At 43.3% G+C, this 27,071-nt stretch overlaps 2 protein-coding genes and 1 non-coding gene across 8 annotated transcripts in view; all 3 read right to left on the bottom strand.

Annotated features, from left to right (window-relative positions):
- Supt16h (SPT16 homolog, facilitates chromatin remodeling subunit) overlaps positions 1 to 6,047 on the bottom strand; it is a 39,992-nt gene extending 33,945 nt beyond the window's left edge. The window contains exon 1 of the mRNA XM_028856100.2: positions 5,842 to 6,047. Within this exon, the coding sequence (XP_028711933.1) occupies positions 5,842 to 5,907 (66 nt within the window). The 5' untranslated portion in view covers positions 5,908 to 6,047. The remainder of the gene's footprint in view (positions 1 to 5,841) is intronic.
- Positions 6,048 to 6,946: 899 nt separating this feature from the next.
- Chd8 (chromodomain helicase DNA binding protein 8) overlaps positions 6,947 to 27,071 on the bottom strand; it is a 70,189-nt gene continuing 50,064 nt past the window's right edge. For 4 of the 6 annotated variants that reach the window (XM_028856091.2, XM_028856096.2, XM_028856093.2 and 1 more), the window contains 24 exons: positions 26,301 to 26,444; positions 25,773 to 26,028; positions 24,498 to 24,708; positions 24,132 to 24,327; positions 23,214 to 23,381; positions 22,770 to 22,949; positions 22,512 to 22,622; positions 21,404 to 21,600; positions 20,964 to 21,163; positions 20,703 to 20,883; positions 20,537 to 20,626; positions 19,912 to 20,015; positions 18,826 to 18,955; positions 16,872 to 16,947; positions 16,090 to 16,144; positions 15,721 to 15,928; positions 14,343 to 14,551; positions 13,537 to 14,253; positions 13,174 to 13,325; positions 12,616 to 12,918; positions 11,502 to 11,615; positions 11,121 to 11,300; positions 10,637 to 10,753; positions 6,947 to 7,929 (listed from right to left, as the gene is read on the bottom strand). In XM_028856091.2, coding sequence (XP_028711924.1) covers positions 7,369 to 7,929; positions 10,637 to 10,753; positions 11,121 to 11,300; positions 11,502 to 11,615; positions 12,616 to 12,918; positions 13,174 to 13,325; positions 13,537 to 14,253; positions 14,343 to 14,551; positions 15,721 to 15,928; positions 16,090 to 16,144; positions 16,872 to 16,947; positions 18,826 to 18,955; positions 19,912 to 20,015; positions 20,537 to 20,626; positions 20,703 to 20,883; positions 20,964 to 21,163; positions 21,404 to 21,600; positions 22,512 to 22,622; positions 22,770 to 22,949; positions 23,214 to 23,381; positions 24,132 to 24,327; positions 24,498 to 24,708; positions 25,773 to 26,028; positions 26,301 to 26,444 — 4,860 coding nt within the window. In that variant the 3' untranslated portion in view covers positions 6,947 to 7,368. The remainder of the gene's footprint in view (positions 7,930 to 10,636; positions 10,754 to 11,120; positions 11,301 to 11,501; positions 11,616 to 12,615; positions 12,919 to 13,173; positions 13,326 to 13,536; positions 14,254 to 14,342; positions 14,552 to 15,720; positions 15,929 to 16,089; positions 16,145 to 16,871; positions 16,948 to 18,825; positions 18,956 to 19,911; positions 20,016 to 20,536; positions 20,627 to 20,702; positions 20,884 to 20,963; positions 21,164 to 21,403; positions 21,601 to 22,511; positions 22,623 to 22,769; positions 22,950 to 23,213; positions 23,382 to 24,131; positions 24,328 to 24,497; positions 24,709 to 25,772; positions 26,029 to 26,300; positions 26,445 to 27,071) is intronic. The other 2 variants (XM_028856095.2, XM_028856098.2) reach the window with 2 other exon arrangements.
- LOC114682307 lies at positions 18,123 to 18,232 on the bottom strand. Its single transcript, XR_003733023.1, has one exon. It is a non-coding gene; the product is annotated as a small nucleolar RNA U6-53/MBII-28 (small nucleolar RNA).

Below are 27,071 nucleotides of genomic sequence, written 5' to 3'. Positions count from 1 at the left end.
GATTTTTTTTAATCACCACAGACATGTAAAACCATGTAAGCAGTGTGCTGCATCTCATCCAAAGCTACAATGTGACCGATGGGCTTTTCAGCTCCATTCTCCTTGAACAGCACTAAACTGTAGTCCAAGACTGACAAGCTGTTGTAAGTACAGGAGGGTGTGGCAAACAGTGAGTTATGAATAAGGGCAAGAGCTGCTAGAAATAAACAGCACAGCAAAAAGCAACTCACTGAAGATGGAAAAATCAAGTTAATATACAGTTCCTGGACGTAGAAGACAGATAGGAAGTAAAAATAAAAGACAAAATGCCAGTTTTAACCCAAATGTATAAAATTACTGGACAAAACACTATTCAAACATTCTAACACACAATACTACAAAATTTCAAAACAGAATACCAGGCTTTCTCCAAAAGGAATACTGAAAGCCTGAATGACAAAATGGTACCTCCAAAATCCTGAGCAGAAAATTATTTTCAACCTTTAAAAAAAAGAGAGAAAGTTCACTATGCAGCCCTGGCTGGCCTGGAACTCATGGAGATGTGCCTGCATCTGCCTCTCTTAAATGCTGGGATTAAAGCATGACACCACCACAACCTGTTCAACCGAGGAATTCTATCTATTAAATTGTTCTTCTCTGGATAAATCTGCTCACAGTCTATGAATATTCAAATAACACATCAAATATTAATCAGATGTTAAAGTCTGGAAGGACTTCAAATGTTATTGCCAACAATGTCATGCTTGCCTATGATCTCTCCAACATAAAACCACCACACCCACACTTCAGTGGTCACTAAAACATTCTGCACAGCTTCCTCAACAAGAGTTTTTTGAACTTTGGATCATTTTCTTCAGGCCCTGACTAGGTATTGGGCTCTCAGTTGGGATTGGTGGGGAACCAGCTTAACCTTGGCAAAGTGAATGCTCTTACCCACTGAGCCGTTAATCCAAAGTGGGCTGGAGAGATGGCTTAGCAAGTCAGAGCAATGGCAGTTCTTCCAGAGAACACAGTCCAATTCCCAGCAGCCATTTGATGGCTCATAACCATTTGTACTCCAGTTTCAGAAGATCCGACCCTCTCTTCTGTCTTCTGTGAGTACCAAGCATGCAAGTGGTACACAATACACATGTAGACACTCACATATACACTTTGGGAGGTGGGTCTAGTGGAAGGAAGTTAGGTAAGGGGTGCCGTTGAAGCAGATACTGTAACCTCCATCCCTCCCCCTTTCATTTTCAGGGTGCTATGAGACAAAAGGCCTCTTTGGTCATGTGTTGTATACTCAGTTGTCATAATGTCAAAAGGAATGAGACCACATAACAATGGACTAGACCTCTGAAAACATGAGCTTTTTTCATTAGAAGTTATCTCAGAGCCGGGCGGTGGTGGCGCACGCCTTTAATCCCAGCACTTGGGAGGCAGAGCCAGGCAGATCTCTGTGAGTTCGAGGCCAGCCTGGTCTACAGAGTGAGATCCAGGACAGGCACCAAAACTACACAGAGAAACCCTGTCTCGAAAAAACAAAAACAAACAACAAAAAAAGTTATCTCAGATTGTTTTTGTTAAGAGTGGTAGAAAGCTATCTATCACATAAAATAACATAGTTTGAAAATATGAAAAGACTTGAGAAATTTACATTCTACCTACCCTTCTTTAAAAACTTTTGGATAAAATGTTCTCAAAACAAAAACCAAAGCCAGGGGTCAGGGAGCTGGAGAGATGGCTTCGTGGTTGTTGCACTTTCTGTGCCAATACCACTCACAAAAACATGACAAACATTCCTAAGATCTGCTAGACTTTCTGCAAGAAATGTAGCAAGCACCAGACCAGCCCCACAAAGTGACAGAGTGAAAGAAGGGCAAGGTTCTCTGTGTGCTTGGGAAAGGGGCACAGTGACAGGGAATGGAGTGGCCACGGTGGGCAGACTAAGTTCATTTTCCACAGAAAGGCTAAAACTGTAAGGAAGACTGTTCTGAGATCTGAGTGCACTGAGCCCAAGTACAGATCTAAGGAATGCTGGCTGGAAAGACAGGCAAGCATTTTGAACTGGGAGGAGACAAGAAGAGAAAAGGGCGAAGAGTCCAGTTCTAAGCTGATCTTGTTATTAAGACAATAAAATCATAAGCTTTTACTTACCCCTTCCTGCCAAAAAGAGCACCCGTTGCTCTTGCAGAGGACCCACATGGTAGCTTACAATTTGTCTGCAACTCCAGTTCCAGAACATCTAGTGCCTCTTTCTGGCCACCATGGGCACTGCATGCATACTGTGGGCATATGCAGACAGACACACGTGCATGCAAAACACCCATAAATACAAAAACAAGGACTAAAAAAAGAGTAGAGGTGACCCAGCATTGTAACATCACTCGCTTCGGCAGGCCCAAAGAGCAACCTGTGCTGAGGAAACAGCATGAAAAGGGAGCAAGGCTTAAAAAAGTAAATGAGTAAAACAGAGTTTTGAGAATTCTAGAATAAAAGACTGATAAGAAACCGGTTGGTGCCAGGAGTGGTGCTTTAATCCCGCACTCTGGGAGGGGGAGGTACATGAATCTCTGAGAGTCCCTCCCCTGGCCCTAAGGAGGTTTTCCTGTGTATCAGCTCTGACTGTCCTGGAACTCTCTTTGTAGATCAGACTGGCCTCGAACTCACAGAGATTTGCCCATCTGCCTTCTGCATGCTGGGGTTAAAAGCATGTGCTACCACCTCCTGGCTGGTGTACTGTTTTCTTATCCTGTCAGGCCACAGAACCCTAACAGAAAACAAATGGGGGTGGGGGGAAGAGGGAGGAGGAGGAGGGGAGATAAATCAAAGTAACTCAGTGCTTTGCTGGAAGTAATACAGGAACTCTATATCCCCCATCCCTCCCAAAATAACCTTCTCAAACCATGAAAATAGCTGACTACTCTCAGAGAAAACCCAGAAAAAGAAAAAACAGCCCATAATGGAATCTCAGCAAAAGGCAGAAAGCAGCACAGAAGATCTGATAATAGGCAGACCCATTCTCATTACAGCAGACGTTCTTTTTGGGGTCACAGCTACCATTACCCCAAGCATGACAGCGGGCAAATAACTGCAGGAACAAATGCACTGAATCAGTGTTTCTTTTGAAAACAGCTACAATTCTGAAACTTCATGTAATTCTTCAAGACAAGAGGCGAATGAGGGGAGTCAAGGTCTACTCACAAGATGTTCTAATAAAATAATTCTCAAATTATTAGTAGATGCTTGACCAGTGCCCGTACTCCTCAAAACAGCCAGAAATCTAGGAAGGATTTTTGCCCCCCCCAAGCAGTATAAATCATGTTAATGATTAAAAACAATAACAACAACGAACAGGCTTAAAGTCTTTGAATAGGTAGGTACCCAGTACACAGAAGAGCCACTGGACAAACCTGTAGCCCACTTTCATGATCTATCATTACCACCTATGGCTTCCTAAAGCAAAAACAAGACAGATATTGCAAACATATTCTATTCTTAGCAGCTCTAATGTTGAAAATAGGAAAGGTGCCGGGCGGTGGTGGCGCACGCCTTTAATCCCAGCACTCGGGAGGCAGAGCCAGGTGGATCTCTGTGAGTTCGAGGCCAGCCTGGGCTACCAAGTGAGTTCCAGGAGAGGCACAAAGCTACACAGAGAAACCCTGTCTCGAAAAACCAAAAAAAAAAAAAAGAAAATAGGAAAGGTAAGACTGGACTAGATTCAAATGTTTTAAGAATTATGGAAAATGGGCAGTGACACCCATACCCATACACTTTTTTTTTTAATGATATGAATAGTAAGGTCTAGGCATTATGAAGGTCTCCTGCTTTTGATTTCTTTTTTAGAAAACTTCACTGTGTTGAGGGTCCAACCTAGGACCCCACACATTAGGTAAGCATTCTCTGCCACTGAACTATATATACCCCTAATCTCTGGCAGAGCCTATTTTCTGATCTCCAAAATGACATCAGAATCAGCCTTCTATATCCATGAGTTCAACTGTAGATTCAACTTAATTCACATCGAAAATATTTGAGAGGAAAAAAAGGATCACATCTACTCTGAACATCATTTTTTAAAAAAACTATTCAAGACAATAACCATACTCATATCACTGACATTGTAGTAGGTATTCTGATGACTTATATCAGCAGATGCATAAATTGTATGCAAATAATTCGCCATTAAAAGACTTATGTACCATGCTTGAAGTGGGAGGGCTTCCTACAACAAAGTCCCAGGACACCACTAAAAAGGATGACTTTCAGACAAAGGCTTAATGTACTAGGCATTTCTACTCAAAAGTGAGATGCTGTGCTTGATTTAGATGTTACAAAAATTATAATTAAGAAATGTTCTTTTTAATAGCCTTAAAATGAAATACCTTGATGAACTCTGAGACTACAGAAAATATCAATAGTTCTCACTGCCCCCCCTCCGCCCCGCCCCCAAAGGCTGGAGAGATGCTCAGTGGTAAGAGCACTGCTTGCTGTTCCAGAGGACCAGGGTTTACATGGACCCACCCAGCAGCAAATAACCTTCTGTTGACTTCAGTTCCAGGGTATCCGACGCCATCTTCTGGCCCTTTCGGGCAATGCATGCATGGGGTACACAAACATACATGAAGGAAAAACACTCATATGCATAAAAAAAATCTTAAAAAAGTATATTATATTATCTCAGGGTTGATGGTGGAAACAAGGACTTCTGATTATCAGGGTAGCATACCAGGGTGCAATGACCATTAGAAAATATCAGGGAAAATATTTTCTGGATAGGCGATATAGTTGAATAGTGCTTGCTATAAAGCACGAGGTGGTAGGACCAATTCTCAGCACCCCAAATTCTTTTTGATTAAATATAATTTTGCCATAGAGACCACTTATCTAGTATGGCTTCTAGTAAAGTGACAGAGAATCTACTTTATTTTCAGTATGTAATGCATCTTGCTTAAAAGATACACAGGCATTTTTCAGATGAGAGGCAGGTAACAACCAACTTCAGTAGAGGATCTTAATTACTTAGCGACTAGCTGATACAGACTATGAAGCTCAGGCTGGCCTGAAACTGGTGATTTTTCTGCCTCAGCCTCCAAAATCCTGGGATTACAGGCATGAGCTCAGACTGCAGAGGATCAATCAGTAAGACAGTCGACAAAGCTCAAACTAGAGTTTTCAGCTTTTCGGGTTTCTTTTTATCGGTTGTATTTCCCCCTCACTCACAAGGTTCGGAGCCCAGACCTATGTTATGCCGTTCAGACAGTATCACAACAGGCAATCAATCAAACATTTGTTAACAAGTTACTAGCAAAAAGATAATAAGTTTTTAATTATGCACGATGATAAACAGGAAAGCTGCCCAATCTTTGATGAAGCCCAGGAACTTCCCCAGCCCTTTCCTGAGCACGTGCCCCGGGTAGGCTGCCGACATGGGAAACCAGGTTCGAGGCATCCCAAGTCATTTTATCCTTATAATTCTGAGGGCCCGCAGCTTTCCAGCGCTGGGTCTATTACCCACGCGGGGCCTAACGCGAAGGCGCGGAGCGCGGGAGCACCCGTTTCTCAACTCCAGCAGAGGCCCACAGGCGGAGAGCGAGCGCCAAGAGCTCCGGGCACATCCTTCGCGCCCCTCCTTCCCGCAGACGGTAATTCTGGCGGGACCTGGGCGGGCCGGTGTGGCTGCGGGGCGGGCCAGGCGCGTGCGGACCCCGCAGGCGCGGCGCTGCGCGGCGAGCGGGACGCTGCTGCCGGGGCGGGCGGGAGCGCGGCGGAGCCGGAGATTCCTGGCCGAGGGGAAAAGGGCGCCGGGAAGCAGGCTATTATGGGATGTGGGGCTCCCGGGGACGCCGGGCTCCTTACCCGCCAGTTACTGTACAGTCTCTTAACTCGCCGGTAGTACGCGTCTTTGTCCAGAGTCACAGCCATAGCCCTGGACGCCGCTTCCCGTCGGGCTCCGAGAATCACGCGAGGTCCCAGCTCCGCCACCCGCGCTCGGCCCGGAATCCCGCACTCTCTGTGACCCGGAAGTACCGACCGCACGATACCCCCTTCCGCTTCCGGGTCCCAATAGCGTCGAAGACTTTAAAAAAAAAAAAAAAAAAAGTCCCCCGCTCGGTGGGGTGGAAGCGGAACTGAGAAAGTCGGCGGAGTGGAGAAGTCAACAGAACGAGCCGTGCGGAGTCGGTTCGCGGGGGCGGGGCGGGGGGGAAGGCCTGGAACGTCTCCCCGCCGCTGCCGCCGCCGCCCGGGGCTGCCGTCACGTGACCCGCCCCCTTTCGGCGCTCGAGGCGGCGGGAGGAGGCGGGAGGGGAGCAGAAAGAGCGGGACCCGCGTGTGCGATCGGCCGACCCGGCGCCAGCGAGCGGAGTTCTCGCCTTGCCCCAGGGCAGGGCTGTGAGTGATGAGGGAAGGCGCTCTAACCCCAAACAACCCTGCACACCGGAGAAACGGAGCCCACCTTCGCGAATGAGCTACGCGGAGGGCAGCGTAGGAAAACTATTCAGGCTTCTTTTAAGAGGTGGAGTGGTAGGACGCAAGGAAGAGAAACGGCTTGAGGGGTTCCGAACTCTAGTTTTTGCCAGTCCCCTGGAGACCCGAGTTATGACAGCACTCTTTCTATCAGCCCGTACCTTTGCTGCGCTGCATAAAAAAAGCAACACCATTCTTTGGCTTTCCCCAAGCATGGTTGTTTCAGCCAATTAAAAAAAAAAAAAAAAAGGTGATCTTGAAATTCATCCTCGTTTGTGAATGTGGAGCCCAACTCAAAACATTTACCTCTTTACCTTGGATCATTTTCCCAGCTTTAGCAAACGGGACAATCCACGATTATATATACCTTCAGAGTACAAATGATTTTTCTATTCGTGGTAACTACTGAATTGTAGGAGAGTGGTGTTTAAATTATCCAACATGCCTAAAATTAGTATTTATATTGTGTTTGAGCAAACAGAACATGGGAAGAATGGAAAAGGATTAACTTAAATTTATTAATGCCAAGGGGAAGGAAGGTAACAGTTCCTGACCCTCCAGCTGCATCCACAGTTTGGCCAGGAACAGGCTCTGCCAGAGGCTAGGGCCAGCGCTACATAGTCTGTGGTTAATGGAGGTGTCTGGGGAGGGCGAGCACACCAGCTGCTCTAGGCTCCTTTGCTTCCCCAGAAATGAGGAAGTGGTCATTTATTATTTTTAGGAGTTCCCCTGCCCACCCAATCCTCTCAAAATCGGGAGCAATCGGGTACAAGTTTTGTTTTTTCTTTCTTTTCCTTTTCACCTCCTGAAGTCTTGGGTTTCCCCATATTGTTCCCTGCCCCTCCCACATTTCGAAAGTCCAAGGGCCAGAGGAAGAGAATCCAGCAGCCTCCCAGCAATGGGGACTATGCGGGTTCTTCAGTCATCAGCGTCGTCACTGGAGTCTGAGTTGGCTGGCATCATAGGATCATCGATGAGTGAGAAGTCCCTTTCTGAGCTATCGTAGCCCTGAGATAAATCATCCTCTTCCTCCTCCTCTTCATCATCGTCCTCATGTTGCAGTGTTGGTAACCGCAAGGAAGTACCAGAGGTGGTAGTAGCTGGTGAAGAAGAGTAGCCAGTGGTTCTCAAGCCTGGGTGGTGATGGTGGTGATGGTGGGGGTGGGGATGGTGGTGGTGGTGATGAAGCATGGTGCTGGAGTCTACATGAGGGGATGCTGCTGCACCGCCCATCACAAACGGCATAAAAGGCAAAGATGCAGGCGTGGCGCTGCCGTGACCCAGAGAGGACACAGACTGTAGGTCACTGCTGCTGTGCTGGAAGGTGTTATGCAGAGATAGCGACCCGGTGCTTCCACCCTGCATCAGGGCCATCATCTTTGAAAGGTCTGGTCGTGTCCTGCGGACACGTTTCTTGCTGTTCTCTGGTGCAATAGGCCCTGGCAAAACCCGGTTGAATGCAGTTTCAGCATAGTGACCCTGTGAGGTAGGACCAAAAGAAGACAATAAAAAGATGGGGGTTAAGCCAGGTGGTGGTGGTGGTGGTGGTGGTGGTGGTGGTGGTGGTGGTGGTGGTGCACGCCTTTAATCCCAGCACTTGGTAGGCAGAGGCTCAGATCTCTGTGAGTTCAAGGCCAGCCTGGTTTACAGAGTGACACCTAGGTCTACACAGAGAAACCCTGTCTTGGGCGAAAAAATGGAGGTAGGAGGGTAGGGAAGATAGGACTCCACCCAGAAACTTCTCGAGCTTAGAAATGCTTGCTCAATGGTCAGGTTTGGTTCACTGGTGGTAATGGGGGAAAGAAATGCTGTACTTAGCTGGCTGAAGCATTCTGATAGAGGGTGAAATCAATAATTTGGTACTGATAGCCACGTGAATCCAGGTTTTCCCCCCTTCACATGACATCATACCTTTATCGCAGGGAACCATTTCACAAATGTTTTTTCCTTAGCTAGCAACAAAGGGTCTGAGTAAGACAGTGAATGAATCAGTGCATGCACAGAAAAATGTGCTTGAGTTAGACTGACAGCAGCTTCTTGATCTTATGTGAAACACGGCACAACTACACAGACATTAACAATTATCCTCTATTATCACATAGGAGCGGGGCAGTGTAAGACCTCCAAGATGATTATGGGAACTTCTCATCAAATTTAATAAAAATTTCCGCCATTGATTAAAAACATATTATCTTTGGGTGTGGTGGCTCATGCCCTTTGGAGGGCAAGGCAGGAGAACTGCCAAGAGTTCAAGGATGGCTTGGAAAACAGTTATTTCTAAGCCAGCTTGGGCTATTGAGTGAGACTCTATCTCAAAAACAAAGGAGAGGACGACAAGAAGCACACTAATAAACCTCTACATCAAAATAAATCTTATATCTGCTTAATTTTAAATGTTCAGCTGACATGGAAAACACCTTTTTGACCCAGAAAAGTGAACATTTACACTTATGGCATGGATTGTCAAAATATGATTACAATAATTCCTAGACTCTTAGAGGCCTCAGTAATAATGTAACATTATAATCCCAGCTACTGAGGAGCTAGAGGGAGGAGGATCACTGTGGCCTAGGAGTTTGGAGAGAACCTGGACAACATAGTAAGATCTATTTCTAAAGAAAGAAGGAAGAAAAGAAAAAAAGATAATTTTGTACTAATCATAAAATGTCTTCCTGTGGTGTCCTACAACCTTTTAGATGTTATTATTATTGTATACATTTATGATGTATATGGGCATGAGAGTTTCTCAGCATGTATATGGAGGTCAGAGGACAATTTTATGGATTGTTCTCTCCTTCCACTGTTATCTGTGCTCTGGATTGAACAGGTTGTCAGGCTTAGCTTAGCAGCAAGCACTTTTACCATCAGCCCAAAGTGTTGATAGGTTAAACTGAATGCACATGATTAAACTTAATTCCTTTATATTTGAAAATTACTATAATAATATATTATTACAAACTACTATATAGTATAAATACTATACATGTCAATATATAACATATAACATATAAAATCACACACAATGTATAGTAATAGGTACTATGTATTATATACATATATAAACTATATAGATTAACATAAGCATGATAAAGAGGAATTTACAGTTATATTTTGGTAGAAAAAAACAGTGCACACTTAAACTACCAAATGGTCTATAAGCTTATTATGAAATAGTCTAGTTGACTAAAATTTGTATTAATTTGAAAAATATGTTTTGGGGGCTGGAGAGATGGCTCAGTGGTTAAGAGCACTGGCTGTTCTTCCAGGACTCAGGTTGGATTCTCAGCATCCACATAGCTCACAATAATCTATAACTCTAGTCCCAGGGAATCTGATAACCTTCTGACCTTTGAGGGCAGCAGGCACGCACATGGTACACAGACATACATGAAGACAAGCAGTTATAAAATGTGGTTTCTTGTGCTATTTCTCTTACTGACATATTATTAATGATTCTGAATTTCCTGTATGTTAAGAAATCCTGTAACTATTTTTCTTAGTAGCATCCACTCCAGCCAATTAATCCTATAGTATATGGAATTGTAAAACTTTGAAGATTATATAGCTGATGATGTAACTCAGCAATAAAGTATTTTATCTAGTAAGTTTAAGGTACTGGGTTTATTCTTTAGTATTTACTCTAAAACACCCATTTTTTTTTTAAAAGATTTATTTATTTATTGTATATACAGCATGTATGACTGCAGGCCAGAAGAGGGCATCAGATCTTGTTACAGATGGTTGTGAGTCACCATGTGGTTGCTGGGAATTGAACTCAGGACCTCTGGAAGAGCAGTCAGTGCTCTTAACTTCTGAGCCAACTCTCCAGCCCCAACACCCACTTTTTTTGAGACAGGGTCTCACTATGTGGTTCTGACTAGTCTGGAACTCTGTATAGATCAGGCTAGCCTGAAACTCACAGAAATTCACCTGGGGAATGCTGGGATTAAAGGTATGCACCACTATTCTGGGCTTAAAACACTCAGCTTTTAAAGATATAAAGGACTTACAAAAAATTCCTTAGTTATGTAGAAGGGAAGGATAACACAAACAGTACTACAGCTGGAAATACCAATATTGGCAACCTGGTGAACGCAAGGCAGTTTTACTCCAAACATGGGGGGAGGAGTCACCATTGAGCCTCTGAGAGTGTGTCAGAAAGCATGAGAAAGTGCTGGAGTCTCACCTTTTTCCCATTTCTAGAGTTGGCTGCCTGTACTGGTTCCATTCCCAAACAGTTCAATTCTGTCTTACTGCTTTTTTTACATCTCTGCCACTTCTGTTTTCTACGTTCCTCCATATACTGCAATAGAAAAGAATCGGTTAGCTTAGAGGAAACTGTCTTTTGTTTGACAATCAACCTGTAGTTTGTAACTCAAGATTAGTCATAGTAGAAAACTGCCATTAGAGGGTTCTGTTGCCCCAAATTGAGGGGAGGGTGGTCTATATAATAGTTTGACAGTAACACTTTCTAAACACTTAGTTTAAAAAGTTCCCTGGATATTATAGTGTTTTGAATCTCAGAATGATTCTACGAAATAACACTAGGTGTTATCATTCTTTATTTTGCAGATGCAGAAACAGTGGTATAAAATATGGCATGCTTTCTTGATCTCATACACCTAAATACCAAGAAACTTCAAACCTAGTTGGATGGAACTGCCACTCACCGCTAGAAATCGGGGATCAACAGCAAACTCTGGATGACCCTGTAACCACATCTCCAGTTCCGCCCGGCGAGGGGCCTCCTCACCCACCAGCAAAGTACCATCCACCTTATTGATGACAGGGATCCGGGTCTCCAGGTCCGGATCAAGGTGATTAGGCTCTTCCATGCATTCCACCTCCAGCTGCAAACCCAGAATCCACCCCCATGAGCACATACACTTCTTTGGAGTGAGGAGGGAAGGGAATCAGGGCCAATGGTAGACATTAGGAAACTTAAATCTTTTGCTACATCAATTCCAAATGCCATCAATTACTGATGATAAAAAGACCATATCTAGTTATAAGGTAATTTAATCATGAGGTAATCAGTCCCTACCACTTACCTCTACTAGCTTTTTCCTGTTCCCCTTCTTCTTATGGAACAGTGGATGTCCATCTCCCATTACACCATTAGCCATCAATCTGTGCTTCTGGAATGTTAACTTCAACCCTTCTTCCTATGAAGACAAGCACCCACCCAAGACATCACATGAAACGTTCTTATAATAAACTTTGGCTAATGGTTATCCTATGGTTCAATGATGAGAAGGAAGGCTGTTTGACCAAAGACTAGAAATCAGATATGCAATGAAACCTTTTCCTTAGAAAGATTTCCTATCTTCAACTAATAGCCCCCATGCAATTTTTGTTTTTTTTTTTTTAAAATTACTCTTTTTTCAGATTATAATATATTCACATCATTTACCCCTTCCCTTTCCTCCTTCCAAACCGTCCTGTATTCCTTTTCTTACTCTCTTCAAATTCATGGCCTCATGTTTCATTAACTGTTGTTACATGCACATAAGCTGTTCCTGTGGTTTTCAGGGCTCACCACTTGGTATTGGATAGCAGCCACTGTGCAACTAGATAGGGAGGACTCAGATCTCTCCCATTCTCAGCAGTCCCTGGTTGTCTGCAGTTCTTTTGTCCTTTGAGTAAGGTTCATAAGGATGGGTAACCAGGAGAATTGGAAATCTCCATATATAAGATAAAAAAACAATTTTAGTAGGAATAATTTCTTTTTGTTTTAATGTCTCAAAATACTCAGGTATCATTTGAACAGCATTGTCATAATCTGTTTTCATTTTTAAACAATCAGGCTCAGATCTAGAATTTAGCTTTCTAAAAGCTTTGTGTTTAGCCCCCCCCCCAAATATGATTTCTAATTAAACAACCTATGATTTCTTTTAATTTCATTTATAGGAGGTTCATCCTTCCTTTATGCCAAAGATTTTTTCTAAGTTTATTCTGATTTTCAAAGTTAGCTAACAAAAATGTGTTTAGTGACTTTTTTTTGAGACAAGGTCTCACTATGTAGGATAAGAACACACCATGTAGACCAGGCTAGCGTTGAATTCATAGTAATCCCCTTGCCCCTGCCTTCCAAGTGCTACATCTTATTAATAACACTAGTTAACAATTTCCATGTCCTCCCCCACTTCTCAATGCTGAGCTTACATCTTTGATCTGAACTGTAAACTCTTTTTCGTCCATGCCTCGGCGAAGTTTGGTAAACTGGGCTGCTGCTGTGGTGACTGCAGATGCTTCCTCCTCTACCATGGAAGCTGCACTGCTACTTCGTGGTGTGGGGACCGGAGAGTCCCCATATTCTCCTGGGGTCAAAGAGGGACTGTCTAATAAATGGTTGCCTGGCCCCAAAACTCCTCCTGCTGTCATTTCCTGGCTCCGGCGGTTAGAAGGCCATTTCCCTGAGAGTACAGCCTGGCAGACGAGGTCAATGCGGTTGATCAGAACACGGTCCTGAATGGCAGAAAAGAATATAACATTTGAAGAGTCGGAATACTATGCAACCCTCATCTACACTATACCAGGTACAATGAAAAGCCAGAAAGGGGGTAATTAATACTATCACATCCTTAAATAAAGTACAGCGTTTCAGAAAAACCTAGGCGACGCTAAACAAAGGAGAACAAACGTAGCCACACCATCTCTCGTTCCCTGGGACAGCACTGCCCCTGTTCCTGGGCTCTGCATGTGTAGACAGGAGACTGGTACCTTGGGCCATTCAGAGGCTCTTTGTCGTTCCTGCAGCAACAGCAGCTCAGGGGTCATTTGTTCTCCATCTTCATTTGGAAATCCATCTTGGGACATAGTGAGGGACAGAAGGCTCTCTTCATCATAGAGCTTTGGGCGCGACCGGTCAGCAGCTAGAGATCACACAGCATGTGTGAGCAAAGATGATAGAATAATGTTAAATTGGAATGGTATTATGTGAACTAGGGCCAACAATAATAGATGTACTCTGACATTTTATCAAGTAAAGACTCAAATCTCTCTTTAGAGGATGTGTTTTAGAAAGGAAGGAGCACAAGAGTGGCAATAGGGAGGTGGAGCCTGCAGCCCATTACATGCACTCACTTAACTTCTCTTCCTTCTCGTCCTCACTCTCATCGGTGCTGGAGCTGGAGCTGGATGAGGATGAAGACGAAGAGGACGATGGTGACAACTTGCTCAAGTCCAGCTCAGAGTCTGACTCATCCTCATCCTCCAGTTTGACTGGTGGAACACTCCGGGGCAGAGGGGCTGTGTCTGAAGAGGCTACACGCATTTCATAGTCTTGTGGGGTGAGTCGGCTCCTAGCCACCACCTCATTCTCTAGCTTTAAAGTCAGACTCTCCAGACTGGGGACCTGGACGGCAGTCTCCTCGGGTGACTTTTCAACAGGAGCACCTGGGCGCAGGGGCGACGGCGAGGCAGTGCGTGAGGTACACTGCTGGTGCAGCAGTGGAGTAGAGCATCGCGACAGGGAGGCAGCCGATGCTCCTGCCTGATGGTTCTGCATGTAATTCATACGGGCAGCCAGAAAAGAGAAGTCTGGGTCCTGCATGATGTTGCAGTCTGTTTGGCTCACCCCATGGCGGGCTGCCCCTCGTAGAAGCTCCCCATCATGACGGACAGGCTCCCACCATTTGGGCAATTCAAGACCTGGAGGCTGACACAATGCCAGCCGATCTTCTAAAAGGGGGTGGCATAAAACTTGTTCCCGTAAGCGCCGAAGCAATTCAATACGGTAGAGGGTCCGAGACGCTCTCTCTTCCGTGATGGGCTCAATGAACAGATTAGGGTCCGGGGGTTCTGCAAGAGACAAAGGTGAAAAAAGAAATTAACCAAGGGCTGATCTGTTAACAACACAGGCCCATTTACCCTAGACTCTACAATCTCACCATCGCCAGCCGCTGGGGGAAGGCGGCACACTTGTCGACACATGGCCACAAAGCCATGGAAGTACTTGGTAAGACTTTCATCTGTTTTCTTGTCCAGTCGAGCAAAAGTGCGGAAGCGATCCCAGTGAAACTGCATGTTGTCAGGGTCGTACTCTACACCAAAGGTAGACACTACTCGATAGAAATCGGTCTGCTCACGCCTTGTCCATCTATGACAGAAGAGTAAAACAACATTGATCAGAACACAGGAAAAGTGATGTAGGCAAATACAATGAGTACATTAGGCAAACCTCTCTTAGGAAGTGGAGGCCAGCCACTGGGTACATACATTGGTCCCTTCATTATTATGTCTCTGTCCATCTTTTTCTCACTCAGTAACTGTGTTTACATCTATACTAAAACCTTTTCATAATGAACTCCATCCTCATTAATAAAATAAAGAAAAAAAGGCTGGAGAGATGGCTTAGTGGTTAAGAGTACTTGATGCTTTTGCAGAGGACCTGGGTTTGGTTCCCAGCACTCACATGGCAGTTAACAACCATCCATAATTCTAGTTTCAGGGGATCTACCACCCCTTCTGACCTTGTCGGGCACCAGGCACACACGTCACACATATACATACATGCAGGCAAAACAATCATTCCTACAAGTATAATACAATTTTAAAAATGTTTTTTCCTGGGCATGGTGATAAAACCTTTAATCCCAGCACTCAGGAAGCAGAGGCAAGCTGACCTCTGTGAGCTCAAAGCCAGCCTGGTCTACATGGTAAGTTCTAGATAGGGTCACACTCTCACCTCAAAAAAAAAAAAAAAAAAAAAAAAAAAAAGGGGGGGGGGGGGGGGGGGGGTGGGCACGCGCGGGCTGGAGAGATAGCTCAGTGGTTAGAGTGCTTGCTGTTCTTGCAGAGAACCAGAATTCAGTTCCCAGCACCTTTATGGAGTGGCTCACTGCTGCCTGAAACTCCTGCTCCAGGGCAACTAATATCCTCTTCTGGCCTCCATGGATAGCTACAAACAAGTGGCATTCACTCACACAGACATTTAAAAAATAAAAATAATAAAAAAGATCTTAAAGAACAAGTACACAGGACATCTTCCTATCATTTTGGTTGTTAAACCTAAGTGAACTGGTTTTCTTTTAAAATGTCAGTAGTAGGGATTTCTGAGCCCAAGTCCCTGTACATGGAAGGTAAGGGCTGTGCCACTGAGCTGTATCCCCAGCCCATAGCAAAATTCCTAAGTACTAGGTAGAGATAAAGGCAGAAAGGATGATCCTGCTCTTAGGAATTTCAAGTAAGTCCTTCCCGACGCTCCGAGTACAGGGCCGGCAGCGGACGACAACCTTAGAGCTCAGTCCACTCCCGAGCTCTACGCACCGTTGCTGTTTTTCCCGCCGGGCGATTTCTTTGAGCTTAAAGGCTGCTTCACAGCGTCGGCGTCTCCGGTCCCCACGTTCCGCAGCCTCTATCTTCATTTGTTCTCTCTTGTAGCTGCGCTGATAGGCTGTTACTAGGCGGCGAAGCCTAGCGGTTAGGGCCGAGCCTGGAGGCCAGAATAAATGCCCTGGCTGTTGAGTCACCTGGGCTGTGGGAAACAAAGCAGAGTGAATAAAGAAGAGGAGAAATGATACTTGTATTTCCACCAAGAAAGGGTAAAGCTTTTAGATAGCCCAGATAAAACAGAAGTTAGTCAATAATCCCCCAACCTAACCCTTACAAAAACAGGCTGTTTGATCTAGAATTTACCTTCATCTCCATCAATGACTGAGATCTCCTCATCCATCATCATCAAAGGATCACCCTAGAGAAGGAGATCCACCCCACAGGATGGAGAGGGAGTGAAAGGGGAGAAGTTGGCACTCTGAAATCACTTTCTTGTATATGTCCTTCTGGGTCACCAAGGGATAAGAAAAATTTCTAATGAAAGGAACTCTCACAGAAATTTGGAAGCAACCAAAGAAAAGAACAAGTAGAACCTGAGCAGTTAGTTCTTAGTAACAGTGAGATTCCGGGACTTGGGAATTTGTTTAATAACATCTACTAACACCCAGCTCGGATCCCACTCCTCTACAAAAGCATCTGAAGCCTGTCCTTAAGCTGGCATTGCCATCCTTGGCATTAACAGTTTACATTCCTTTATTCTAAGATGAATTCATTTTTATTATATGTGTATGGGTGTTTTGCTTGCATGTTGTCTGTGCACCATGTGTGTGCCTGGTGCCTGTGCAGACCAGGAAAGAGCGTCACATCCTCTGGACCTGGAGTTACAGACAGTTGTGAGTCTCCATGTGGGTGCTGAGAATCGAACCCGGGTCCCTAAAGAGCAGTCAGCGCTCTTTACCCATCGCACCATCTCTCCAGCCCTTGTAGTTTACATCCTTATAGTTCATTTATTTTCCATATACTCACATATTTTAGTATAACACACTTCAAGTATATTTAGAATAATATACTTCAAAGTTCAGAGAATGAGATAAGATAAAAAGATTTACTAATAGATAAAAGCTAGACTCAAAAGAATTTCTTACCTCATCATCTGGGTCTTTTGGGGGACCCTGGAGTGGTTTATATTCAGGATCTTCACAATCCTTATCGAAGTCAATCCTAGAATTATCCAGAAACAAAGAAGAAAAGATAATAATATATATTATATCACTAAGAGATCTGGCTGAACAAGTAAGTTGGCAAAGACTACTCTTTAATATCAAGCTTTTGGGAATGGGGGCCAGGCTTCAAGCTGTGGCTATAAGAAATGGTCCAAGGGAACAAATAATTTTAAGTTAACAAAGTACATATCAAAACTGCCTGGCTTTGAAAAACAAAACACTTTTATCCATTTTTAAAATTTTTTTTTATGTGTATGGGTGTTTTAACTGCATGCATGCCTGTGCATTATGTGAGGTGTACCTGGTGCACATAGGATTGAGTTATAGAAGGTGGTTAGCCACCATATGGCATCTTTTTTTTTTTTTTGTCTTTACTCCTTTTTATTGTTTAATTACTTTCTCCCCTCCTTCACAACTATTTACCATTTGTTAATGTTGCATGGTTTGTGGCTTTGTTTTGTTTTTTATTTATGGGTATGTGTGAGTGCCTGAAGAATGTATGTTTGTGCACTATGTGCATGCCTGTTGTTGGGATGGATGTTGAATCCTTTAGAACTGAAGCTTCAGGCAATTGTGAGCTGCCATGTGAGTACTGGAAACTAAAACTGCACCCCCTGAAAGAGCTGAAAGTGCTCTTAAGTACAGAGCACCGATATTGGCTAGTTTTATGTCAACTTGACAAGAGCTAGGATCACCTGAGAGGAGGGAACCTCAATTGAGAAAATGTCTGTATAAGATTGGGCTGTAGGCCCAATTAGTAATTTTAAATTAGTAATTGATGGGGGAGAGCCCAGTCCATTGTGAGTGGACTGTCTCCAGGATCCTGTTCTGTTTGAGTTCCTGCCTTCACTGCTTTTGAGGATGAACTGTTATATGGAACTGTGAGTGAAATAAATTCTTTCCTCCCTAAGTTGCTCTTGGCCATGGTATTTCATCACAGCAACAGTAACCCCACTAAGACACCATGTCTCCACCTCTCCACACACTGTTCATATTTTTAAAATGTATTAATTTTTACTACTTTGCTCTTGAGCAGAAGGTGACAGAATGATTCACAATGAACACATTTTTTTTGTTGGTCTTATGCCAACCAAAGTGCAGATGTGGCTATCAACAATCTTGGTCATGCAGAAATTTATAGACAGCCCTTAACAAAACCCATCATTGCTAAATGTCCCTCAGGTCTCCATGTGAGAAGTTTTGTTAAACTCACTGGCACCCAAACCAGGGCAACACTGCCCTACCTGGTGACTCAGTATTAGCATGGCAACTCATCATCGGGACATGTTCCCAGGCAAAAATGAGTCCTTTTATGTGTCAGATACCTTGGGGAATGACAAGTCAGGGCTAAAACTGTCTAAACCTCTGCCACAAAAGTAACCTACGAGAACTGCCTATTATTTTTCAATAGACTTAGTTTATCTTCCCAGTTACTACAGCTATACTGAGATCATTGTGTAAGCCTCTGGGAAGAACACAGATGCTATACTTGTAGTTACAGCAATGTGTGATTAAGACCAGTGTCTGGAGTCCAAACTACTGGTCCTGTTCTTTACTAAGAACTTATCACACATGAGTATAACCACCATTAAGAATCCCAATGATGTACTGGGTATGGTGGTGCACGCTTTTACTCCCAGGCACTTGGGAGGGAGAGGCAGGTGAATCTTTGAATTTGAGGTGAGCCTGGTCTACAAACCAAGTTCTATGCAGCCAGAGAGACCTGGAACTATGTGAGACCCTGTCTCAAAACAAAAATAAAGCAAAACAAAAAGGAATCCTACTTAATTCAGTCAAGGCAGAGTTTGGTACTATCAGTACTGGCAACACAGATAGATACGGAAGTGAGAAAAGAAAGGTCAACACCAATGCTCACCCTTCCACCAGGTCGGAGAAGTTATCGAGCACTCTGTGTTCCGCTGCAATGGCTTTGTCATCCGGCCTGCCAGCCTTTTCCAGGAAGCACAAGGCTGGGTCTGCCCTCATGGTATTGTATTTCTCATAGCCTAGAAGAACAAGGACCACAGATTGAAGAAATTCAAAGATTCACTTGTCTCTACTTATATACTGTTAGAATCATTAGAATACGTGGACTACTTACTTCACTCAGAATAAAAAATATAAACAAACCTGGACAGGTGTTAATACCAATGTTTATAATTTTTGTAGTTTTCATCTAGTGATTGACTATAATTTAAGAAATAACATCTTAAGATGACTGGTTTATAGTCATTTAACTGATAATCTTTAGATTACTATTCTTAGTACAGAAATGAAAGTAGCCTAATAATTTATGGATTTTGTCACACATTCTCAAATGAAGAACAAGAAACATAACTTGAAAGTAAAAAGATTCTCAGTGAGTACTTATACTGAACTCTAAACCTCTGTGTCTTACTAATAAATCAAATGCCCACTTATTTTCCTTCTTTCTTTCCTTTTCTTCTTTTTTTCCTTTTTCTTTTGAGATAGGATCTCTTTGTGTAGCCCTGGCTGGCCTGGGACACACAAGATCTGGCTGTCTTTGCATTCCAAATGCTGGGATTAAAGGGGTTCACTACCATGCCTGGCTTGCTCACAACTTTCTTAGACTGTTACAGTTCTCAAAAATATGTAAATTAAGTTCCTTTATTTTAGGAAGTAAACAGAAAGAGTATGTTTAAAAAGTACATTCCAATACATCAAAGCATAAAGCTAATGTTTACTGATTCCAATGCCTGGAATTTATTAGGCAAAAACTGCTACCTCAGATATTTAGATAAATAGGTTCATTTGAGCATGCCATAAGAAAAGTCACTGAAATTAAGTATGCTTATTATTAACAGAACTTGACATATATTACTTACTGAACTATTTCTTACTCAAACATAAAATTTCTGGTGATGAATTACTGCAAGCACTAACTGTATTATCTGTTGACACACATCTTTAATAGAAAAGCAATATTGTAGACAGTACCTACCATGCTTAAAAACGCCAATGAGCAGGGATTTGTCAGCTTCACTATCCCACCATGTTGTTGGAACCTCCAGCTGATCCACTACTGGGAACCATATGTCAATCTCACTAAATGTATAAGTCAGTAAAGCAATGTTAGAAACAGAAGTGGTAATTCTTTGAAAGATTATTATAGGTTGCTTGCTTTATCCATTACTTTAAATACTTATGCATCTGACCATATTTCTATAAACTTGTGCTAAATACAGGATTAAAGGTCTGATTATAGAGATTTTTAATTTGATTATCAGATATCTCAAAGATAGTCTAGAAAGAAGTAAGCAAACCAGTCACTCCTGGAGTATGAGAGGAAATAAAACAAAAGAATGAATAAATAAAAAGAGAGGCTGGCAAGGTGGCTCAGTAGGTGGAGGCGCTTGCTACCAAGCCTGACAACTTGAGTTCAATCCCTAGAATCCACACAGGAGAGGAGCTACACACTAGCAACTTGTCTTCTTAGTGCCACAAGCATGTCATGGCATGTCCCTGTCCTCCGTACAACACAAAATAACAGGTAGGTAGATAGGGAGAGAGGTAGATACAGATAGACAGACAGACAGACGAATAAATGTTAAATAAAGGAACTTTACCTCGCAATGGCACCCCCTAACACCTTCTCTGCTTGGTCTCCAATAACTTCCTGCCTCAGGTAGTACAGCATGCGGACTCTCAACAGTACCCTAGAAGGGAGAGAGAGACACTTTAGCAACAATGTAGCAAGCCTCCCTTGCCGACTTATCTGAATAGCACTCTTACTTGTTACACTGATGTTTCAAGTGCTTCTTATAACTCTCATCTTGGAACAGAGTATCAGGGTTATATTTCCGGATCCAGTCTGCCTTATGAATGTCAAAAGTACTTTGTGACTTTACTTTTTTCCCCTTTCGCCCACGGGGCACAGGGATAGACAGACCTGGGGAAGGGGAGACATCAAAGACTTGGATTGAGAAAAACCCTTACACCTGAAAAGGACTAGATACCCTGTAGAAAGATGAAAAGGTAGGAGTTGGTAATTACCTGAATGATTCTGCAATTCTTTTGTCTTGCCATTTTCAGCAGGGCTAATCAAGTCCCAAATGAAGCTTTTGATATTTTCATCCCCACGATAGTGTAGAAGACAGTATACGAGGATGGCACGGCATATTGTCTCCACATCTCTTTCAGTCATACGTCGCTTAAAGCGTCCATGAGACAAAATATCTCGCCAGCGTCCCCAGCTACCAAAACAGGAAAGGCAACAACACAATTATTTTTGGAGAGATTCAAATTTAGCAATATTCCTCTGGCTCCCAGAATTGCCATCTCCCCCAAAAGTCGAAAACAAACAGAAACTCCCTCAAAGGTAGTGTTTCTATGTGATGCGTCTTGGCCACATACTCTAATCTGAAAGGCAACAGGGAGTCAGGAGTCCTTCAGCACACAGGTGTTCTACTACTCATGACAAGTTGCATTCTTACCCATATACTAGGAGATGTTTTTCCACCCGAAAGCAGTCAGTGCGCCCATAGGTGTGATGCCGGTCATGCCTTCGGGAGCGTGGCCGCTCATCATCCTCACTTTCCAAATCAGAAAACTCAACCAGGTCATCATCTTTCAGAGTGCTGAAGTGTCGAGTCTGTTTCCGCACTCGAGGTGTGTCAATCACCAAGTTATTCTATATAGAGAACAAGAGATAGTTCTATGATCTGCTCACAGGAAAAGAGTGAAGCCACTTAAGGATTGACATAATCTTGAATGTAAGTTATGAAAGTACTCAGATTTTAGAGCATGTAAAACAATCTACAAGGTGCCAGGCAGTGGTGGCGCACACCTTTAATCCCAGCACTTGGGAGGCAGAGCCAGGTGGATCTCTGTGAGTTCGAGACCACCCTGGTCTACAGAGCAAGATCCAGGACAGACACCAAAAAAACTACACAGAGAAACTCTGCCTCAAAAAAACAAAAAACAAAAAACAAACAAACAAAAAAACCCAAAAACAGTCAACAAGGCTCAGGAAGAGAAAGGTGGTCAACATCTATGGTGGTTTAAATACGAATGGCCCCATAGGCTCATAGATTCGAATGCTTGGTCACCAGGGAGAGGCACTATTAGAAGGATCAGAATATGTGGCCTTGCTGGAATAGGTGTGGCCTTGCTGGAGGATGTGTGTCACTTGGAGTAGGCTTTAAGGTTTCAAAAGCTCAAGCCAGGCCCGGTGTCTCTTTCTTCCTGCTGCCTTTGGATCTCAGATGAAGGACTCTGAGCTACCATGTCTGCATGTGTACCACCATGCTTCCTGCCATGACAATAAAGGACTAAACCTCTGAAACTATAAGCAAGCACCAATCAAATGCTTTCTTTTGTAAGAGTTACCATGGTCATGGTATCTCTTCACAGCAATAGAGTAATGACTGAAATAACATCTAAATATTTCTAGAGGGTATCCTGGGTAGAGAAAGTTTCTATAACCTTTGTATATAATATTCTACCATAAGCTTCAACTAGCATTAAAGAGTTGGACTACTAAAGAGTGAGAGTACTTTGTCTTCTGCAGTAAATCCCCACTCAAAGGAGAGGTGAGCTCACCTTGCTATTCAGCAGATCCATGTCTAGGTCTGCCTTTTTGGCCCATTTTTGCCAAAAGTTTGGATCATCCAGAGAAATATCTGTCCTATTTTCAGAAGCAACAAAGCTTGCCTAGGGAGAAACAAAGGCAGAATAAAGTTAACTGCAATGCTTTTATATACAAAGGGAAATGAACAAGTATTTGAAAACATTTAAGTGCTGGAGGTTGCTGCCTCCAGCTATGTCTGCCCCCTAGGACCTGCCACAGACAGAACGTGCCTTAGCAAAGGTAGACCCTTTCCCTTCAGACTCAATAGTAATGGTTGTAGTCCGCCTCAGCAAGATCTGATCTATGTCCTCTTCGCAAAACTTAGACCCCTCATCGTCTTCCTCCATTATGGCAGCATATGCACCTTTCCTTAAGAGATCTTCAATCTCTTTCTTGGAGAACTGTTGAATCTGAAAAAACCAAGACAGAGATAAAAATCCTACAAAAAGAATAGTCTTGACATTTAATTGTACTGTAAAATCAATACAATTCCTGGTGACTTGCACTTGACTTCCAGAACCCACATAAAGGTGGAAGGAAAGCTGACTCCACAAGCTGTCCTCCGACTTCTACATGCACATGCACATATGCACACATAGACACATCCTCTAAAATAATCACATTTTAGCTCCCTTTATTACTACGACCCACCAAAAACTTATCTACAGACTCACTCCAGTGATGTTGCCATCCCGACCACTCATGGACTGAAGCACAGCCTTATCCAATCCCAACTTGAGGCTAGCTTTATCAAACATCTCTCTCTCATAGGAATTACGAGTGATGAGTCGGTAAACCTTCACAGCTTTGCTCTGTCCAATTCGATGACACCGTGCCTGGGCCTGGTTAAAAAGAGAACAAGATACATAATATCAAGCCTTAGTTCTTCACACTCATAAAGAGCCATGAAGGCAACTCAAAATCAAAAAAACTGGGGTCAGCAAGCTTGTTTTTTTTTTTTTTTTTCCTTTTTTCGGAGACAGGGTTTCACTATGCCCTGGCTGTCCTGGAACTCGCTCTATAGACCAGGCTGGCCTTGAACTCAGAGATTTCCTGCCTCTGCATGGGATTAAAGGTGTGTGCCACCATGCCCAGCTCAACAAACTAGTTTGTGTGTTTATCTTTTCTGTAAATGAAATCTGATTCAAATACAGACCCATTCATTTACATGTTTTCCACTGTTGCTTTTGTGCCACAGGAGCACCAGTGACCAGTCGAAACACAAACTATAGATGGGCAGCGGTGCACGCCTTTAATCCCAGCACTCGGGAGGCAGAGCCAGGCGGATCTCTGTGAGTTCAAGGCCAGCCTGGTCTATAGAGCAAGATCCAGGAAAGGTGCAAAGCTACACAGAGAAACCCTGTCTCAAAAAAACAATAAAAAACAAAAAAAGAAAGAAACACGAACTATAGACTCCTAAGCCTACTACATTTAGTATTAGGTTCTGTACAGGATGGTAGAGGACTCCTGACCTAGCTGCCACCTCTAAGGAAACAATTTCCTCTTCTTTGAAAGAGGGATCTAAGAGACGATGATTTATTAAAAACCTTTTGGATTAGGTAGGTAGTTTTTAAGAAAATAATTTCCTTTACCTGCAGGTCATTCTGTGGATTCCAGTCTGAATCAAAGATAATGCAGGTGTCAGCAGCTGTAAGATTAATACCAAGCCCACCAGCACGGGTGCACAGCAGGAAGACAAAGCGGTCTGAGTCAGGCTTGCTAAAGCGGTCGATAGCAGCTTGCCGAAGGTTGCCTCTAACTCGCCCATCAATCCGTTCGTATAAGTACCTGGTAAGGAGGGGCGGATATCACAAGGGGGCAAGAGTGGCTGAGCAAAAGAAATCAAGGTCCTGCATTTACCAAGCAAACATTCTACCACTGAGCTATACAACAACTATCCTTAAAGCTTTATGAAGATATAATAACCACAAGACATTTTAGAATGACTCTTTTCTTACCTCCGCTGGATTAGATAATCCTCCAGGATATCTAGACATCGTACCATCTGGGAGAAGATCAGAACTTTATGCCCACCAGCTTTAAGCTTCGGAAGTAACTTGTCAATAAGAACCAACTTGCCAGCTGACCGAACCATGGCCTGCAGGTGGAAATCTTGAGGTATAATATGGCAAGCTTCCCGAAATTCCATCAGGATTTTTTCTTCTGCACCTACAAATAAAATAGTCAAAGTAGATATTGTGACTAAGTAAAAACATATGAAGTCTTTTTTAACATGCAGGCTTGAGATAAGGAAGCAGAGTACAAAGCAGTGTCATCTTTGGCCCTTCCTTCCTCCCTCTACACACACACACTCGAATTTGTGTCAGGAGCATGACCAAGTGCACTCAGAGGCCAACAGTTGACATGCCCAGCAATCCTCTTGTTTCCACTCCCACGGCACTGAAGTCACTGGTGTGTGTGTGTGTGTGTGTGTGTGTGTGTGGCTGTGCCCAGTGTTTTACATGGGTTCTGGGGATTCAAACTCATGTCATCGTGTTTATGTAGCAAATGCTCTTATCCGTCTCCTTTAGCACTAATGTTGGCATTCCTCACAAAAAGCTCAGCAACAAAATACCCAAACGAATCCTGCATTCTGCTATATAAAACATGCCAATTAAGGCAGGTGTCTCCTGAATAAATTGAGTTAAACATGTAAATAACTGGACAAGGACTAAATCAGAACAGACTCACTATTATTAACATACAGCCACCCACCCCCCAAAAATTCATTATGAAGTAAGTACCAGTAAGAACATTTATCCAGAACGCAGGATAACCTGAGTTATTATTCATGAAATTCTACATAGGAAATCCTACTTAGTTCGGCAGATTATGTAAAACCAAGGAACTATAACCATCAGGGTGGTCAGCGAGATTGCTCCTTAGATAAAGGTGCTTGCCCTGCAAGCCTGGCAGCCTCAGTCTGAGCCCCATGACCCACACGAGGGTGAAAGGAGCCAACAGACTCCATAATGTTGTCCTCTGACCTCCGCATGTGTGCTGTCGCACTCCAGTCCCAGTCCCCATCACACACACACACACACACACACACACACACACACACACACACACACACACACACACTAGCTAAGATCTGAAATATTCCTAAGTATTTAGGAAAAGATCATAATCTTAGGAATCTTGTTTTTAAAGGAGACTCTTTCCCCAGGGCACAGCCCATAACCGGGTCACAGAGCCAATGCGCGTTCTTTTCGAGTCTTTAGCGCCCTCACCATTGATGAGGTACGGGTGGTTACAGCACTTGCGTAACTCCATCATCGTGTTCAGCAGGTTAGGCATGTTGGTATGGCCTGCTCCTTTGGAAAGGAAGGAGAAATTCTTTTCTAATATAGCTCGGTAGTATTTCTTCTGGATGTTGGTAAGCTCTACTTCAATAATAGTTTCCTGCTTTGGAGCCAAATTTTTTTCAACATCCTCTTTGAGTCTTCTCAGCATCATTGGCTTGAGAATGGCCTGTAGCTTTTGAACCTGTGGTTCATTACAAAGAGAAAAAGAAAACACTAATATTATATTTTATCATAAAGGGGGAAAAAACATTACATTACATCATAAAGAGAAAAAGAAGCCAATAGCATTACATTACAATATAAACAGAAAAAGAAACAAATAAGATTATACGGAAACTCAGAAAATTTGCTCTCCACTATCTGAAGACTACAAATAATGCTACAGGTGATAAGGGCAAAACCTCAGCAAGACCTCAGGTCCTGAGTTAATACCTCACCAGACAGATTTCTTACCTGCTCCTCTGTCTTGAGATCTCCAAAATCCTTAAGGAACTCTGATTCTGAAGGGAACTGCGAAGGTTCCAAGAAATGAAGCAGGCTGAAGAGTTCCTCTACAGTATTCTGCAGTGGTGTTCCTGTGAGCAACACTTTATGCTCCTGTAGTGAGAAGACAAAAGGGTTTGCATAGATCCCACCAAGTATATAGTTAGTTTAGTTTTAGTTTATCTACACTATGTTGATAATGGGCTAGATTACTGTCTTAACTTTTCTTTGACTTGCTTACTCAGTAACAAAAACCATTTAGGAAATGCCCTTATCTAACACACTGAAACTAAGTAAATACTGACTTTAACCAAATAAAGTACTTAGATTTACACTATTTCCAAATTCATGTCTCTCCACATTAACTACCCACAGAAATCCTAACTTGCCCCTCTGTGGAATGATTTTGTGGTGGACTAAATACAGTTGTTTGTTCTCTGTACTTTCTCCCAGTAAGGCTCACCCCTGGAATCCATCCAGGCTTCCCTGTGACTGGCTCCGACACTGTGAGTCTCAGAGTTCATGGGCTCCACAGCTCCACTGGACCCTTTTCAATACTGTCCTGAGATCACTTTGTAAGGAAGCCCACCCAATCTGGCCCGTTAGAAAAACAGAGGCCACGTGTAAGATAACCTAAGTGTTCCAATGAATAACTAGTATCAACTGCCAGCTGCAGCACCAGTAGAGACCCAGGAAAGATCACCAGAAGAACGTATTAGCTGAATGTGGCCCAAGTGGCTC

This window comes from Peromyscus leucopus, chromosome 9 (genome assembly GCF_004664715.2).
Source record: "Peromyscus leucopus breed LL Stock chromosome 9, UCI_PerLeu_2.1, whole genome shotgun sequence".
In the NCBI taxonomy this organism is placed as follows: Eukaryota; Metazoa; Chordata; class Mammalia; order Rodentia; family Cricetidae; genus Peromyscus; species Peromyscus leucopus.
Note: the sequence above shows the minus strand (reverse complement) of the source record. Positions and strands in the feature narration are given on the sequence as shown.